Here is a 14,203-nt window from a genome sequence, read left to right as displayed (position 1 = left end):
TTCCCGCTGAGCAGAGAGCCTGATGAGGGGCTCGATCCCAGGACGCTGGGACCATGACCCCAGCCGAAGGCAGACGCCTAACAACTGAGCCACCCAGGCATCCCCAGAGGAGAAATCTTTTGGCATCTGGGATTTGCTTTAAAATAGACTGTAATTTCAGGGTTGCCTGACTGGCTCAGTCAGTGGAGTGTCAGTGGAGTGGAGCTCTTGATCTTGAGCTTGTGAGTTTGAGCCCCACATTGGGTGTAGAGATTACTTAAAAATAAAATCTTAAGGGGCGCCTGGGTGGCTCAGTGGGTTAAAGCCTCTGCCTTCAGCTCAGGTCATGGTCCCAGGGTCCTGGGATTGAGCCCCACATCGGGCTCTCTGCTCAGCGGGGAGCCTGCTTCCCTTCCTCTCTCTCTGCCTGCCTCTCTGCCTACTTGTGATCTCTGTCAAATAAATAAATAAAATCTTTAAAAAAATAAAATAAAATCTTAAAATACATAAAATACTTCATTTCATCCACATATTCAAGATACGATCATAATCTGAAGATTTCTTCTAAGTGGTCAAAAATAAAAGGGCCAATAATGTGTGTGTGTATGTGTGTGTGTTCATTCCAAGTTCCAAAAAGGCTTTATTATATACAAAGGGGAGGGGCTCAGTCCTTCTTGACTGCCACTTTCCTTGTGGCCACCAGGACATGGTTGAGCTCCTCTGTCTTCCTCTTGGTGTGGATGTGTTTCCTCACCCTTTACCTGATGAACTGAGGGTGCACGTGTTCTTGGAGACCTTGAGCCACTCACCTGGCACGCTGTTCATGTAGGCCAGAGGCACAACCTTCTCGGGTCCTGCCCTGCACGAACTTGGTGTCCCTCACGGGGCGCCTGCTGCAGCGGCTATACCTTGGCCTCCACACATTCTTAGTCACCCCATGGTCTTTTTTGAGTCCCACAGAGATAGTGTGGTGCAGAGCCACGGCTGGACGCCCCAAGCCACACCCCACAGTCCAGATAGCAACAGACGCTACAACTCGTGGTGCCCCACTAACATAGTGTGTGCTTTTCTTTATGTTCCTAAAGATTTTATTTAGTTACTTTAGAGAGAAAGGCGCTGGAGAAGTGGGGGAGAGAGAATTTCAAGCAGACTCCCCACTGAGTGGGGAGCTTGAGGTGGGATTTGAACCCACGGCCCTGAGGTGAAGACCTGTGTTAAGATCAAAAGTTGGATGCTTGGGGCGCCCGGGTGGCTCAGTGGGTTAAAGCCTCTGCCTTCGGCTCAGGTCATGATCTCAGGGTCCTGGGATCGAGCCCCGCATCAGGCTCTCTGCTCGGCGGGGAGCCTGCTTCCTTCCTCTCTCTCTGCCTACTTCTGATCTCTGTCTGTCAAATAAATAAATAAAATCTTTAAAAAAATAAAAAAAAGTTGGATGCTTAACTAAGCCATCCAAGCGCCCTTCGTAAGATGTGTTTATAATCAAACTTGAAAAGTAGAGTGGAAAACCAGGGACAACTTTGTTGGGCTTTTGTTCAGTGATGAAGCCTTGGAGTGTGTGGTTTCAAGGCCAGGTCACCATCTTCGCTTGCAGTAGTGAGATGAGCAGTTTTAAATTTCTGTTTGAGGGGCAGCTGGGTGGCTTAGTCGGTTAAGTGTCTGCCTTTGGCTCAAGTTGTGATCTCAGGGTCCTGGGATCGAATCCTTCATCAGGCTCCTTGCTCAGTGTGGAGTCTGCTTCTCCCTCAGTTGTGTGTGTGCGTTCTATCTCTGTCAGATAAATAAATCTTTAAACAACAACAACAACCTTCTCTTGGACTAAGTGCAGGGACCAAGTGTTACTATTGTGTGTAGAGGCCCTAACCCCTGGAGTAAAGACCACTCTGTGGTTCAAGGCTTTGCACTTGTAAAGAGGTGAGGATGTACATACGGGTATCCAAGGTCCTTGTGTCCTTAAGTTATTTGTTTCCTTTTCTGAGTCTTTCCATGACCCTGGCAGATAACTGAGCAGTGTATCTGTTTTTCTTCTTTCTTTTTTTAAAGATTTTATTTATATAGAGCACATGGTTGGGGGAAAGTGGAGGGAGAGGGAGAAGCAGGCTCCCACTGAGCAGGGAGCCCAACTGCAGGCTTGATCCCAGGACCCTGAGATCGTGACCGGAGCCAAAGGCAGACGCTTAACCAACTGAGCCACCCAGGCGCCCCATCTCTGTCTTCCACGCCTTTGTTCTCTGACTGAATGTTTCTGGTATACTTAATAAGGTGTAGCTTAACAGGATTTTTTGAGTAAAACTTTTTTCTCACTGTGTAAGACCGGAAGGAACTTGAGCCTCTCTGGCACCTACCAACATAGGCCAGTATTGCATCCCACCCTCGGGCCACTGTGTCAACCCAGACCTCCTCATGCTCATGGTAGGGGTGCTGGGGGACATGTTGCCACTGTTTGTGAGCTACCGTACCCCTTGGGTAACTGGTCTGGAAGAGTCTGCTTTTAGAAAACACATAGGATCAGGGTGCCTGGGTGTCTCAGTTGGTTGTGTCTGTCTTCAGCTCAGATCTGGATCCCAGGGGTCCTGGGATTGAGCCCTGGGTTGGGCTCCCTGCTCAGCAAGAAGCCTGCTTCTCCCTCTCCCACTTCCCTGGCTTGTGTTCCCTCTCTCACTGTCTTTCTCTCTCTGTCAAATAAATAAATAAAATATTAAACAAACAAACAAACAAACAAAAAAGCTCAGGACATCAAGGTGGCTCAGTTGGGTAAGCGTCTGCCTCCCACTCAGGTCATAATCCCAGGATCCTGGGATTGAGTCCTGCATCACGCTCCTTGCTCAGCAGGAAGCCTGCTTCTCCCTCTGTCTGCTGCTTCCCCTGCTTATGCTTAATAAATCTTAAAACAAACATACACACACATAGGATAGTATTCATTGCTTCAGGCAAGAATTGTCCATCGATGTTAAATCTCTTGGATGAAACTTTGGTGAACAGGCTATTGTGACATTTTCTCCTCTCAGGTCATAGATTAATTACCGTGAGAAAAAAGGTACCTTTGCTGTAAAGAGTTCTGATTGCCTGTCACTTCCCCAAGTGATGGAAGTGAACATCACCAAGAAAAGGATAGCTCTCACGTGCCTCCTAATCTGATTGATACGATTATATAATTGATATTATCTCCACACTCTTCTTGCTTCCCTTTACCTCATATAATGTGAAACTGCTTAGGAGGGAGGGGTGCCGGGGTGGCTCAGTCATGAAGCATCTGCCTTCAGCTCAGGTTGGGATCCTGGGATCGAGCCCTGCATCGGGCTCCCTGCCCAACGAGGAGCCTGCTTCTCCCTCTCACTCTGCTTCCCCGCTCCTGCTCTCTCTCTGTCTCAAATAAATAAATAAATAAACTCTTTAAAAAAAATTTTTTTTTAATAAAAATAAGAAAAACTACTTAGGGGGTAATGATCAGACCAACCGAAATTGAGGGGCTTTCTACAAAACAAGTGGCCTGTACTTGACTTTTTTGTTGTTGGTGCTGTAAGATTTTTTTACTTCAGAGGAAGAGGGACAAAGACCCTCAAGCAGACTCGTGCTGGGTGTAGAGCTGGATGTGGGGCTTGATCTCCTGACCAGTCATGACCTGAGCAGAAACCAAGGGTCAGGTGCTTAACTGACTGCCCTACTCAGGCACCCCTGGCTTACACTTTTCCAAAAAGTGTTGAGAAAGAAAAGAAAGGCTAAGGACTAGTTCCAAATTAGGGAAACATGACGTCTAAATGTCAGGCATGGATGGATCCAGAATCTGGGCAGGGATGTTCTGGAGGACAGTTTTGGGGAAATGGACAATTTAAATATGTGCCATATATTAAATAAGAGTATGATATCCAAGTTCTGTTTCCTGAAATTAAATCATCATCATGGAAGAAAATGCCTCTGTTCTTAGGGGCTAACACGCTGAAGCATTTCTGAGTGAAAGAACGTGAGGTCTGCGACTCGAAGGGGACATGGGTGGTCATGCTTGGCTGTCGATGGGACCGATGAGCGCTGAGGAACCTTAGCCTTCTTCACCGAGGTGCTGTCCAGTGTACTCTTCTAAGGCAGAGTTTGTGCCTTCCCAGGTACCGGATTTGGAGGGATGCTGCCGGTTGGCTGGAGATTAATCCAGAATCTGGTGCCATCTTCACTCGGGCTGAGCTGGACAGAGAGGACACGGAGCATGTGAAGAACAGCACGTACGAGGCCATCATCATAGCCATTGACAATGGTAAGGCTGCCCTTAGTGTGTGACCTTTGCCATCACACCCTCCTGGCCGGTGTGCTCCATTACCCCATACCCTGCTTTTGGAGGCCAGAGTTCATTCTTTTCCTTGTTTTCTTAAAGGCATATGGTTTTCAAAGTACAAATAATTACACCTGAACCCTTCCTACCTTGGTCTAGATCCTAAGACAAAAGCTTATGTCCCTCTGTTCCTCTATCTGGTAAAATGATAATATCCCATCTAGATTTTTTTTTTTTTAATTTGACAGAGAGAAATCACAAGTAGTTGGAGAGGCAGGCAGAGAGAGAGAGGGAAGCAGGCTCCCCGCTGAGCAGAGAGCCCGATGCGGGACTCGATCCCAGGACGCTGAGATCATGACCCGAGCCGAAGGCAGCGGCTTAACCCATTGAGCCACCCAGGCACCCCCATCTGGATTTTTAATGAGTTCATTTATGTAAAAGTGCCCTAGAAGAGAGTATGCTCTATCAGGACTGTCGTAATTTTTATCCTCATCGTTAGTAGTAAAATGTGGCTCCTTCCAGACTCTGTATTTGAATACATTTACATGCATATAGAAATAGAGTTTATTATAAAGCCACTATCTAGTTTACAGCCTGGTTTTGTTTTTATTACAAAAACCATTATTTTGGGGGTGCCTGGGTGGCTCAGTTGTTAAGCGTCCGGCTTTGGCTTAGGTCATAATCCTGATCAGGGTCCTGGGATCGAGCCCTGTATCATGCTCACTGCTCAGCAGGAAGCCTGCTTCTTCCTCTTCCACTCCCCCGCTTGTCTTCCCTTTCTCGCTCGCTCTCTGTCAAATAAGTAAATAAAAATCATCTTCCAAAAAACTTTAAAAAGCCATTATTTTGTATATGTTGATTTAAATGAAAGTGAATTTATTTGCTGTTTAGTTTATTATTATGGATAATATGTCTTAAAGACCCAGATATATTTTGACACCTTATAAATCTATCTCTTTGTATTAATGTTATCTGGATTTGCATACTTTAATCATTCACACATCAAAGAACACTTGGGGTGGTTTCCACTTACTTACTCGATACTCCTCTGAGTTTCGTAAGGAAACATCCTTGTCCATGACCTCTGCGTGCAAGTGTTTCCCTTGGCTGGCTATTTAGAAACAGCCTCTCCAGCCTGGCCTGGAAGTAGGTGGAGGAAATGGCTCCTGAACATGGGTTGGCAGACTTTCTGTAAACGAAGGGCCAGGGAATAAGTATTTTAGTGTCCACGGGCCATGTGGTCTTGATTGCCTTTCCAGCCTAGAAACATCCATAGGTAATCTGTAAAGGGGGAATGAGCACAGCTATGTTTCTTAATTTGCCTGGAAGATCTTAGTTGGCTGACCCCTGACCTCATAACCGTGGCTCAGGTATGATGGTGGCGAATGATTCCTTTAAGTGTCACTTTGTGCGTGACTCAGTACTTTTTAATATAAGTCTACGAGGAAGAAGAATGAGGCTTCTTAAAAAATCTATTAGCTTCTTTTTTAATTAGAAAAAATTTTAGGGGTACCTGGGTGGCTCAGTCATTAAGCATCTGCCATTAGCTCATGTCATGATCCCAGGGTTCTGGGATGCAGACCTGCATTGGGCTCCCTGCTTGGCGGAAAGCTTGGTTCTCCCTCTCCCACTTTGCCTCGTGTTCCCTCTCCCTGTATCTCTCTCTGTCAAATAAATATATAAAATCTTAAAAAAAAAAAAAAAAAAGAGGGGTGCCTGGGTGGCTCAGTGGGTTAAGCCTCTGCCTTCTGCTCAGGTCATGATCCCAGGGTCCTGGGATCGAGCCTCGCATCGGGCTCTCTCCGCAGCAGGGAGCCTGCTTCCTCCTCTCTGTTTGTATGCCTCTCTGCCTATTTGTGATCTCTCTGTCAAGTAAATTAATAAAAATCTTTAAAAAAGAAAAAAAATTGTAAATGACACTACCTATTTTTTAAATACATACGATAAGATAAAAAAGATTTGATGATATATAAACAAAATATGGTATATGCATACAATGGAATATTGTTAAGCCTTTAAAAAGGAAGGGCATCCTGTCACAAGTTAAAACCTTAATGAATCTTGGGGGCATTATGCTAACTAAAAGCCATGTCACTAAAAGGCAAATACTTTATGGTTCCACTTACTTAAGGTCTGAAAGCAGTCTGATTCATAGAGACAAAGTAGAATGGTGGTAACCAGGGGCTAGGAGGAAAAGGAAAGTAGGTAGTTGTTAAATGGGTCCTGAGTTTGAGTTTTTCAAGATGACAAGGTTCTGGAGAGCTATTCTACAGCAGTGGGAACATACTTACATTGTTGAACCTAAAATGTGAAATGAACTTTAAAATGGTTGAGATGGTTAATTTTATACTATGTGGTTTGTTTTAACTACGATTTTTTTTTATAGGGTTAAAAAAAACCACACACACACACAACAGCAGCACTATAGTCTTGCTACCCGGGTATAACCCTTTCTAGGTTCAAGATAAGAGCCCTGTGTTTTTTTTCCATAATAATCTAACATGGATGGTTATACTTGAGTGTTTACTTTTTTTAACCACCGTATGCTAGATGCTATGTCAGAAGGTAAAAGAAATCCACACAGACATGGCCAGGTCTTCCCCCACCCTCAATCTATTTACAAAAGCACCTTGCAGCAATTTAAAAAGCTCAACTCTTTGATAATGACCTTCAAGCCATAGAAGCTCTGAAAAGGGAGAATTATGGGGTGGGGGGGAATGGAATGAGGAATTCTTAGAGGGGTTAAAGTTTAATGGGTGCGTAAAGGTATGTGTAGAAGATGGAAGGGGGTGTCCTTTGTGTGAGCATAATTTGAATAATTGCTGTCAGACTAGGGGAAAAGCATGTCAGAAAGCAGCCAGAGCTGAAGTGAAGATGCCCCGTGATGGGGGGGGGGGGGGCGCCTGCTGATGGGTCCCTAAGGAGTCAAACCAAGATTGGGATTTGGGCAGATGGGAGGCAGTAGAGCTTCATGAATTTTTTTTTTTTTTAACTAAAGATTTTACTTGATTTATTTGACAGACAGGGATCACAAGTAGGCAGAGAGGCAGAGAGAGAGAGAGAGAGGAGGAAGCAGGCTCTCTGCTGAGCAGAGAGCTTGATGCAGGGCTCAATCCCAGGAGCCTGAGATCATTACCTGAGCTGAAGAGGCTTAACCCAATGAACCACCCAGGTACCCCATGAATGTTCTTGAGCCATAGTATTTCCTGTGTATTTTCTCTTAGGTTCTCCAGTTGCTACTGGAACGGGAACCCTCCTCCTGATCCTTTCTGATGTGAATGACAATGGCCCTGTACCAGAACCTCGAAATATGGACTTCTGCCAGAAGAATCCACAGCCTCATGTCATCAACATCATTGACCCAGATCTTCCGCCCAACACATCTCCCTTCACAGCAGAACTAACGCATGGGGCAAGTGTCAACTGGACCATTGAGTACAATGACCAAGGTGGGAACTGGAATCTTACTTCAGGAACTTTGACCACATGCTTTCCCTGTTCCCGTCCCTGCTCCTACCCTCCCCCTTTCTGAAATTCCCTTCTTAACTTCCAGACGCCACCCTTCAGTTTGACGTGTGTGCACTTAACCCCTTCTACATCTGAGGCGTGCACCAAAGAGCCCTTTCCTTTCTGGTATCTGATTCTGCTAAGTACTGTCCAGTAATCTGTGACCCAGGCAGCTCCATTTTCTTGACCCTAGTAATTTTATGCTAGAATGAGGCTTTTTTCTCCCCTTGTCCAATCATTCATTTTTGTTGCTTTCTCCAGCCCGTGAATCTCTAATTTTGAAGCCGAGAAAAACCTTAGAGTTGGGTGACTACAAAATAAATCTCAAGCTCACGGATAACCAGAACAAGGACCAGGTGACCACCCTGGATGTGTACGTGTGCGACTGCGAAGGGGTCACCAACAACTGCAAGAGGGTGGCGCCATACGCCGAGGCAGGCTTGCAGGTTCCTGCCATTCTGGGCATTCTCGGAGGAATCCTCGCTTTACTAAGTACGTATGCCTGCCAGGCGGTTCAGCCTTGGGCTTCTAAAACGGGGAAGCTCTGTCCCTTACTGAATGGTTCAGAGATAAGTTGGCCAAGACTGGAAGGTGGCCCTGTTCCATGAGATCATTAGGAGCCCAGTCCTTCTATTGTGTTGTTCTGTCAGTCCCTCGGGAGTGCTGCTCATGCTCAAGGACATAACAGTCATGCAGAGGACATGCAGTCAGCTGCATGAGGATTCTGAGCTGGTCATCTGGGAGGGGTCTGGGGTGGGAACCACAGATTCCACATTTGTCACCAGCTCCCTGGTGGTGCAGGAGCTGCAGGTCCTTGGACCAGCTTAGAGCAGCAAGGCCTGAGGGTCTTCTTCTCATCAGCATGGTCCAAGCTCTCCAGCTCACCTCCACCACTTCTGCTTCCACAGTCCACATTCCATCCTGGAGAAGGGTTGCTGGAGAACGTGGGGAGGACATACCTGGAAATGACATGAGTCACCCTCAGTCCCATCCCAATGGCCCAAACACAGCCACACTGAGAATTTCCGTGTGCATGGCCGTGTGCCCATTTAAACCTTGGCATCGGGTGGGGGTGGAATGAAGGGTGAACAGTGAGTATCCGTGACTGAAAGGACAGAATGGGGAAAAAAATACTGGGGGGAGCTGTGTCAGTTCCTGCCATAGTCTTTGAAACTGTTACCACCTGGTCCCACCTAGAAACTGGACCCTACGGTTGCCGTGACGGTTTCTAAAAACTTGGTGATGGCAAGTTGTTTAGAAAATTTTCAAAAATAGTTTATAATTTCGGGGCTGGAAAGGGTGGTCCAGCTCATGAATGCTTTTACTATCAGAAAGGGTGGATGTGAGTTAACCCTCAAGGAAGTTTTGATGGAAGGTGTAGGATGGTTGGGACAGAGGCGGGTGGCATCCAGATGGACAGAGGAGGCATTCGTGAGGGTTCCCACACTAGTGAAGGCACAGAGAGGAAGGCTCGATGGCACTGTGAAGGGCAAAGAGGAGGCCTGTGAGGCTGGAGTAGAAGAAAGTTCTTAGAGGGAGCAGTGGCAAAAACCCTGGGGTTTCAGTTTAGACTCAACACAGACGTTCTTAATCCCACTGCTTGCTGCTTTCACAGATTGCTTTGCTCCTGCCCTCTGCTACTTGTGTTCCCTCAAAACTGAGAAGGAAGGAGAGTGTCATTCAGAATTCAGTGAGCTTTCTGGACCTCTGTTCCTCAGAGTTCACCTGGCTTTATTGCCACTGTGAGATGAGGTGAATCCCCTTCCTCTGCCATCGTCATGGGCGCCCTTGTACAAGCCCTGTCTGGCCGTTTCCTTCCGACTCCCCTCACACCTAGGCCGGTCAGCTTTGGGGATGGCAGCTACTAAGTAGTACTTGAATATGTTAAAGATCGTTATTACACTGAAAATAATTGACTTTTGAGTAATAGCATTACCTCAATGTGTTTGGGATAGATTGCATTAGGCACAGGGGTAAGAGTGACACTGCAGAATGTTCAGATGTGGAACAGTGTTGAGAGCAGAGGCAGTGCCAGCATTCAGACTTAGAACTCCTTGTTCCCTGTGGGCCAACATAGAACTTATAAACTTACGAAGATTACATTAGAAAGACGCCAGGATATGAAGGTTTTCTTGGCATCCCTTAGTGTTAGGTTGCTTGCTTGGTGCCAGGCTTTATGGAGATCTGTGGGAGTGCTGAGGTGGTGGTACAGGGTGGGGGGCAGTACTTCCTGGAGTGATAATGTACTTTAAGTGACATTTAAGTAATGTTGGATAAGTAGGGTCTTCTTGGAAACAATAAACCTTTTAGTGCTTTTAGTGGTTCGAAGCTCCACCAGGATGGTGACTGCATCTTACGTGGTGTTAGGTACTGGATCGTCAGTGCTGAGACCTATCTTGGCCCATGGAGCAAGTACTCCATATTCCTCTTTGTGAATTGTGGTCAGTGAAGTTACATTGTTTATCTGTGGAAAGTCTGGGAATCTTGCTGATTTCAAAAAACAATAGGAAGGTTGGATACTTGCAAGAAATCTTTCCCCCAAATCTATGCAGCCTCCTGTTTCAGTGCAAGATGGCTTCAGTAGGTGTCCTTTAGAGATCGGGCACAAGCACCTATTTAAACAAAACAAAAACAAACAAACAAAAAACCACACACTGAATCATACTTTTTTCAGTCACAAGAAATAGTCAAAAATTTTTAACAATTAATTATTAATTGTATATATCCCACAAGTATCCCAAGGTCAGACGAAAACTTGGAAAATTAAACAGATTTTAGTGCTTGCTTATGCGATTCTTAAGAGAAAATAAGGAATATACTAGGTGATTGAATGGTCTGTGTCCCATTCCTTGGAACTGATGAAAAATAATACGCATCTGTCCACCACATTTAGGCTGACCCACCCCTGCTCACAGACCTTCAGTGGTTCCAGTTCAGAATCAAACCCAAAGACCTTTCAGTAGTTGCCACGTTCCTGCCAACCCTCTAAACTCCTGTCCCCTTCTCCCTCCCTCGCTCACCCTGTTACGTGTGCCACGCTGACCTCGCCTCTCCTTAGTCCTGCCCATCATGCTCCTGCCTCAGGGCCTTGGTCCCTCATTTCCTCTGCTGGGAGCATTTTAGCTCAGATGCTGGGAAATGGTTGATTGGTTTAAGGCTAGTTAAAGACCACACTTCAGCTCCCATGCAGTTGTCCACGATGTTACACTGACCGCATACACTAACTTCCAGTGTGTGAGCATCAGCAATGGGTTGTGTGGCTTCCATCTGTCTGGTAGGCAGGGCGGCAATGCTCTGTGATAGGGGCTTTTTATGGCCGTCTTGACCTGTGGTTGTCCTCGCTCTCTCTCCTCCACACCAGTCCTCATTCTGCTGCTTCTGCTGTTTGTTCGGAGGAGAGGGGTGGTCAAAGAGCCCTTACTGCCCCCGGAAGATGACACCCGGGACAACGTTTACTACTATGACGAAGAAGGAGGCGGAGAAGAGGATCAGGTACATCTTTAAAACCATGATAAGGGCGCCTGGGTGGCTCAGTGGGTTAAGCCGCTGCCTTCGGCTCGGGTCATGATCTCAGGGTCCTGGGATCGAGTCCCGCATCGGGCTCTCTGCTCAGCAGGGAGCCTGCTTCCCTTCCTCTCTCTCTCTGCCTGCCTCTCTGCCTACTTGTGATATTCTCTCTCTCTCTCTCTGTCAAATAAATAAATAAATAAATCTTTAAAAAAAAAATAAAATAAAACCATGATAAATAAAAAGCTAAATGGAGATCTCTGTATTTGGGAAATGCAATGGTCAGGAGAAGGTAGGCCTTTGCAATAGTATTGTTCTGTTCAGCACCCAGATGAATGAACAGAGGCAAAGGGTAAGTGACTTGCCGATAGTCACAGAGGCAGGTAGGAAGCGCGAGGACCAGGTAGTTGGACTCCAGAGCCTAGTCTTCTCATTGCTGTTCTCAGGCCACAAACATCAAATTATTGTTGCCGTAAAGCAACTACTCTATTGTAATATTTTGTTTCCCTTGAGCTTATAGGTATGCTAAAATTCTTTTCTTCCTTTTTGTACATGTTAAATCTTTAGGCCTTCTTTATTTTCCTTTATTTTGAATACGGTCTTGCCTTTGCCTAGAGTTTTCTGGAGACTTTTTTTTTTTTTTTTTTTTTTTTAAGTAATCTCTGTGCCCAGCATGGGGCTCAAACTCACAATCCCAAGGTCAGGAGTTGGATCCTCTACTGACTGGGCTGGCCAGGAGTCTTTTGGAGAATTTTGAAAGTGTATTCCATTTAGAAAGGGAACCCCAGGCCCCCTGTCAGAGTTCTGCTTTGACTCTGGCCATGCATGAGCATCTTTGCTGAGCTCTGTGGTCTGGAAGAACAGCCATTCATTAGAAATTCAATTCCCAGGTGCTTGGGTGGCTCAGTTGGTTAAGTGACTGCCTTCGGCTCAGGTCATGATCCTGAAGTCCCGGGATTGAGTCCCGTATCGGGCTCCCTGCTTGGCAGGGAGTCTGCTTCTCCCTCTGACCCTCCCCCTTCTCATGCTCGCTCGCGCGCGTGCTCTCTCTCTCTCTCAAATAAATAAAATCTTCAAAAAAAAAATCAATTCCTGCTTTGTAGAACATACTAGTGAGTATAGAGAAATATTCTTCAGGCATCTGTGGGATAACTGCTTATCTCAGCTAGTGCCTTCGTGGGTTGCTATTACCAGATGCCACAGACAGGTTGCTGAAAAAACACAGAAATTTTCTTTCTCATGGTTCTGGAGGCTGGGATGTCTAAGATCGAGGCACCAGCAGATTTGGTGTTCGGTGGGGTCCCGCTTCCTGGCTCACAGTCATACATAATCTCACATGTACTCAGCATTGCAGACAAGGGAACTCTAGTGTATCTTTTATTATCCGGGCGCTAATCCTGTTCCCAAGGGCTCCATCTACCCTCCCAACCTGATCACCTCCCAAAAGTTGTCCCTCCAGATACCACCACACTGGGGATTAGGTTTCAGTGTGTGGATTTGGCAAGAGACGATCAGTCTAGGGCAGCAAGGCTCTCCAGAACCTGTAGATCGCCTGAGACTTAGTAAGGTACAGCAGTCTACATCCAGGTCCCCAGTTGTTCCTCACAATTCTTTCATGGTGTTTTTTCCTTCTAGTGCTATGTTGGAAACTCTTAGGTTGAAAACTGTCATTTCGGATTACATTGGCACATGCTTACACTGTCACACAGTTGAAAGAGCATTATCTGATAACGGAATCTGTACCCAAATATAGCCCTGGGTTTGTGTGACCTTTTTTCTTTTTTTTAATACTCTTTGTTCTATTTTTACCTTTTCCTCCAAAGGACTTTGACTTGAGCCAGTTGCACAGGGGCCTGGAAGCTCGGCCGGAAGTAACTCGCAATGATGTGGCGCCAACCCTCCTGAGTGTGCCCCATTACCTACCCCGCCCTGCCAATCCTGATGAAATTGGAAACTTCATTGATGAAGTAAGTTAGCAAAGTCAAACGCCAAGGTGCAGCTTGTCTCTAAACTCAGGCACAGCTGAGTTGAAAGTGAGGAAAATGTCTTTAGATTCTTTCCTTTACCACGTGTTCTCCTTGCCTGATCCCTGAGTGCTATTTTTTATTTGTGTCTCATCTGAATTTCAGAACTAAAAGCACTTCAGACTGTTCATAGTGAATTTGCAGTATCCATATGGCGAAACTGAGAATTGCTTGTAAGGATTTAGTAGAAGTAGAAATGAAACTAAAAGAGATTCAGAAGAGATCCAGTTTGGTTTCACTAATAGGCCTTTTTGTCACCTGCATCCCACTGCTGGTTGAGTGATATTAAATGTGTATCACAGGGCTGCCTAAGGGCCAGAAGTCGAGCAGCAGTTTGTTTATGTCAGAAATTCATTCAGGTATGAATTCCAGAAGCTTAAACAGCTATGAGATTAACCTCATAAATCCTTGTTCTCATGTTTGCTGTCACGTGATCACAAGATGGCTGCCGCACTTCCAGGCCTTGGGTCTGTATTCCAGTCAAGAAGAAGTAGGAAGGGCTGAGCAGAGGCCAGAAATCTTTGTTCTGGCCAATGGTTAATGCAAGTATGGGAGTTCACCCTATATGCTACTGGCCAGAACTGTCTGCAAGGGAGAATGAGAAATAAGGCATTAAGTTTAATTAGCTTAGGGTAAGATGAGGACAGATTGGTGGTCGGGATGAGCAAAGAATCAAGTAAGATAATAGTTTGGCAGGATCTGTTTCCTTAAACTATGTACCCGAACCCTTGCTCAGTTACTACAGTGATTTTCAGGGCTTGTCTGATGGTTCAGTGGCCTTCGGTGAGTCTTTGTGGCAGAGGCTGGTTTTGCTTTAGTTGCTCTGGGAGTCCTCACTAGGTACTACACAAAACCAGCAGTGCTGGAAGTGACCAGGCTGGATCTTCTAGGAAGCTGGGAATGGGAAGGGCCAGTTAAAACCTCCCTC

At 45.9% G+C, this 14,203-nt stretch overlaps 1 protein-coding gene across 1 annotated transcript in view; it reads left to right on the top strand.

Moving 5' to 3' along the window:
- Positions 1-14,203, top strand: part of CDH1 (cadherin 1) — an 83,519-nt gene that overhangs the window by 66,947 nt on the left and 2,369 nt on the right. The window contains exons 11-15 of the mRNA XM_059153711.1: positions 4,077-4,222; positions 7,462-7,686; positions 8,006-8,236; positions 11,106-11,236; positions 13,075-13,218. Of these exons, the coding sequence (XP_059009694.1) occupies positions 4,077-4,222; positions 7,462-7,686; positions 8,006-8,236; positions 11,106-11,236; positions 13,075-13,218 (877 nt within the window). The remainder of the gene's footprint in view (positions 1-4,076; positions 4,223-7,461; positions 7,687-8,005; positions 8,237-11,105; positions 11,237-13,074; positions 13,219-14,203) is intronic.

This window comes from Mustela lutreola, chromosome 16 (genome assembly GCF_030435805.1).
Source record: "Mustela lutreola isolate mMusLut2 chromosome 16, mMusLut2.pri, whole genome shotgun sequence".
Lineage (NCBI taxonomy): Eukaryota > Metazoa > Chordata > Mammalia > Carnivora > Mustelidae > Mustela > Mustela lutreola.
This window is presented reverse-complemented; position numbering and strand designations above follow the sequence as displayed.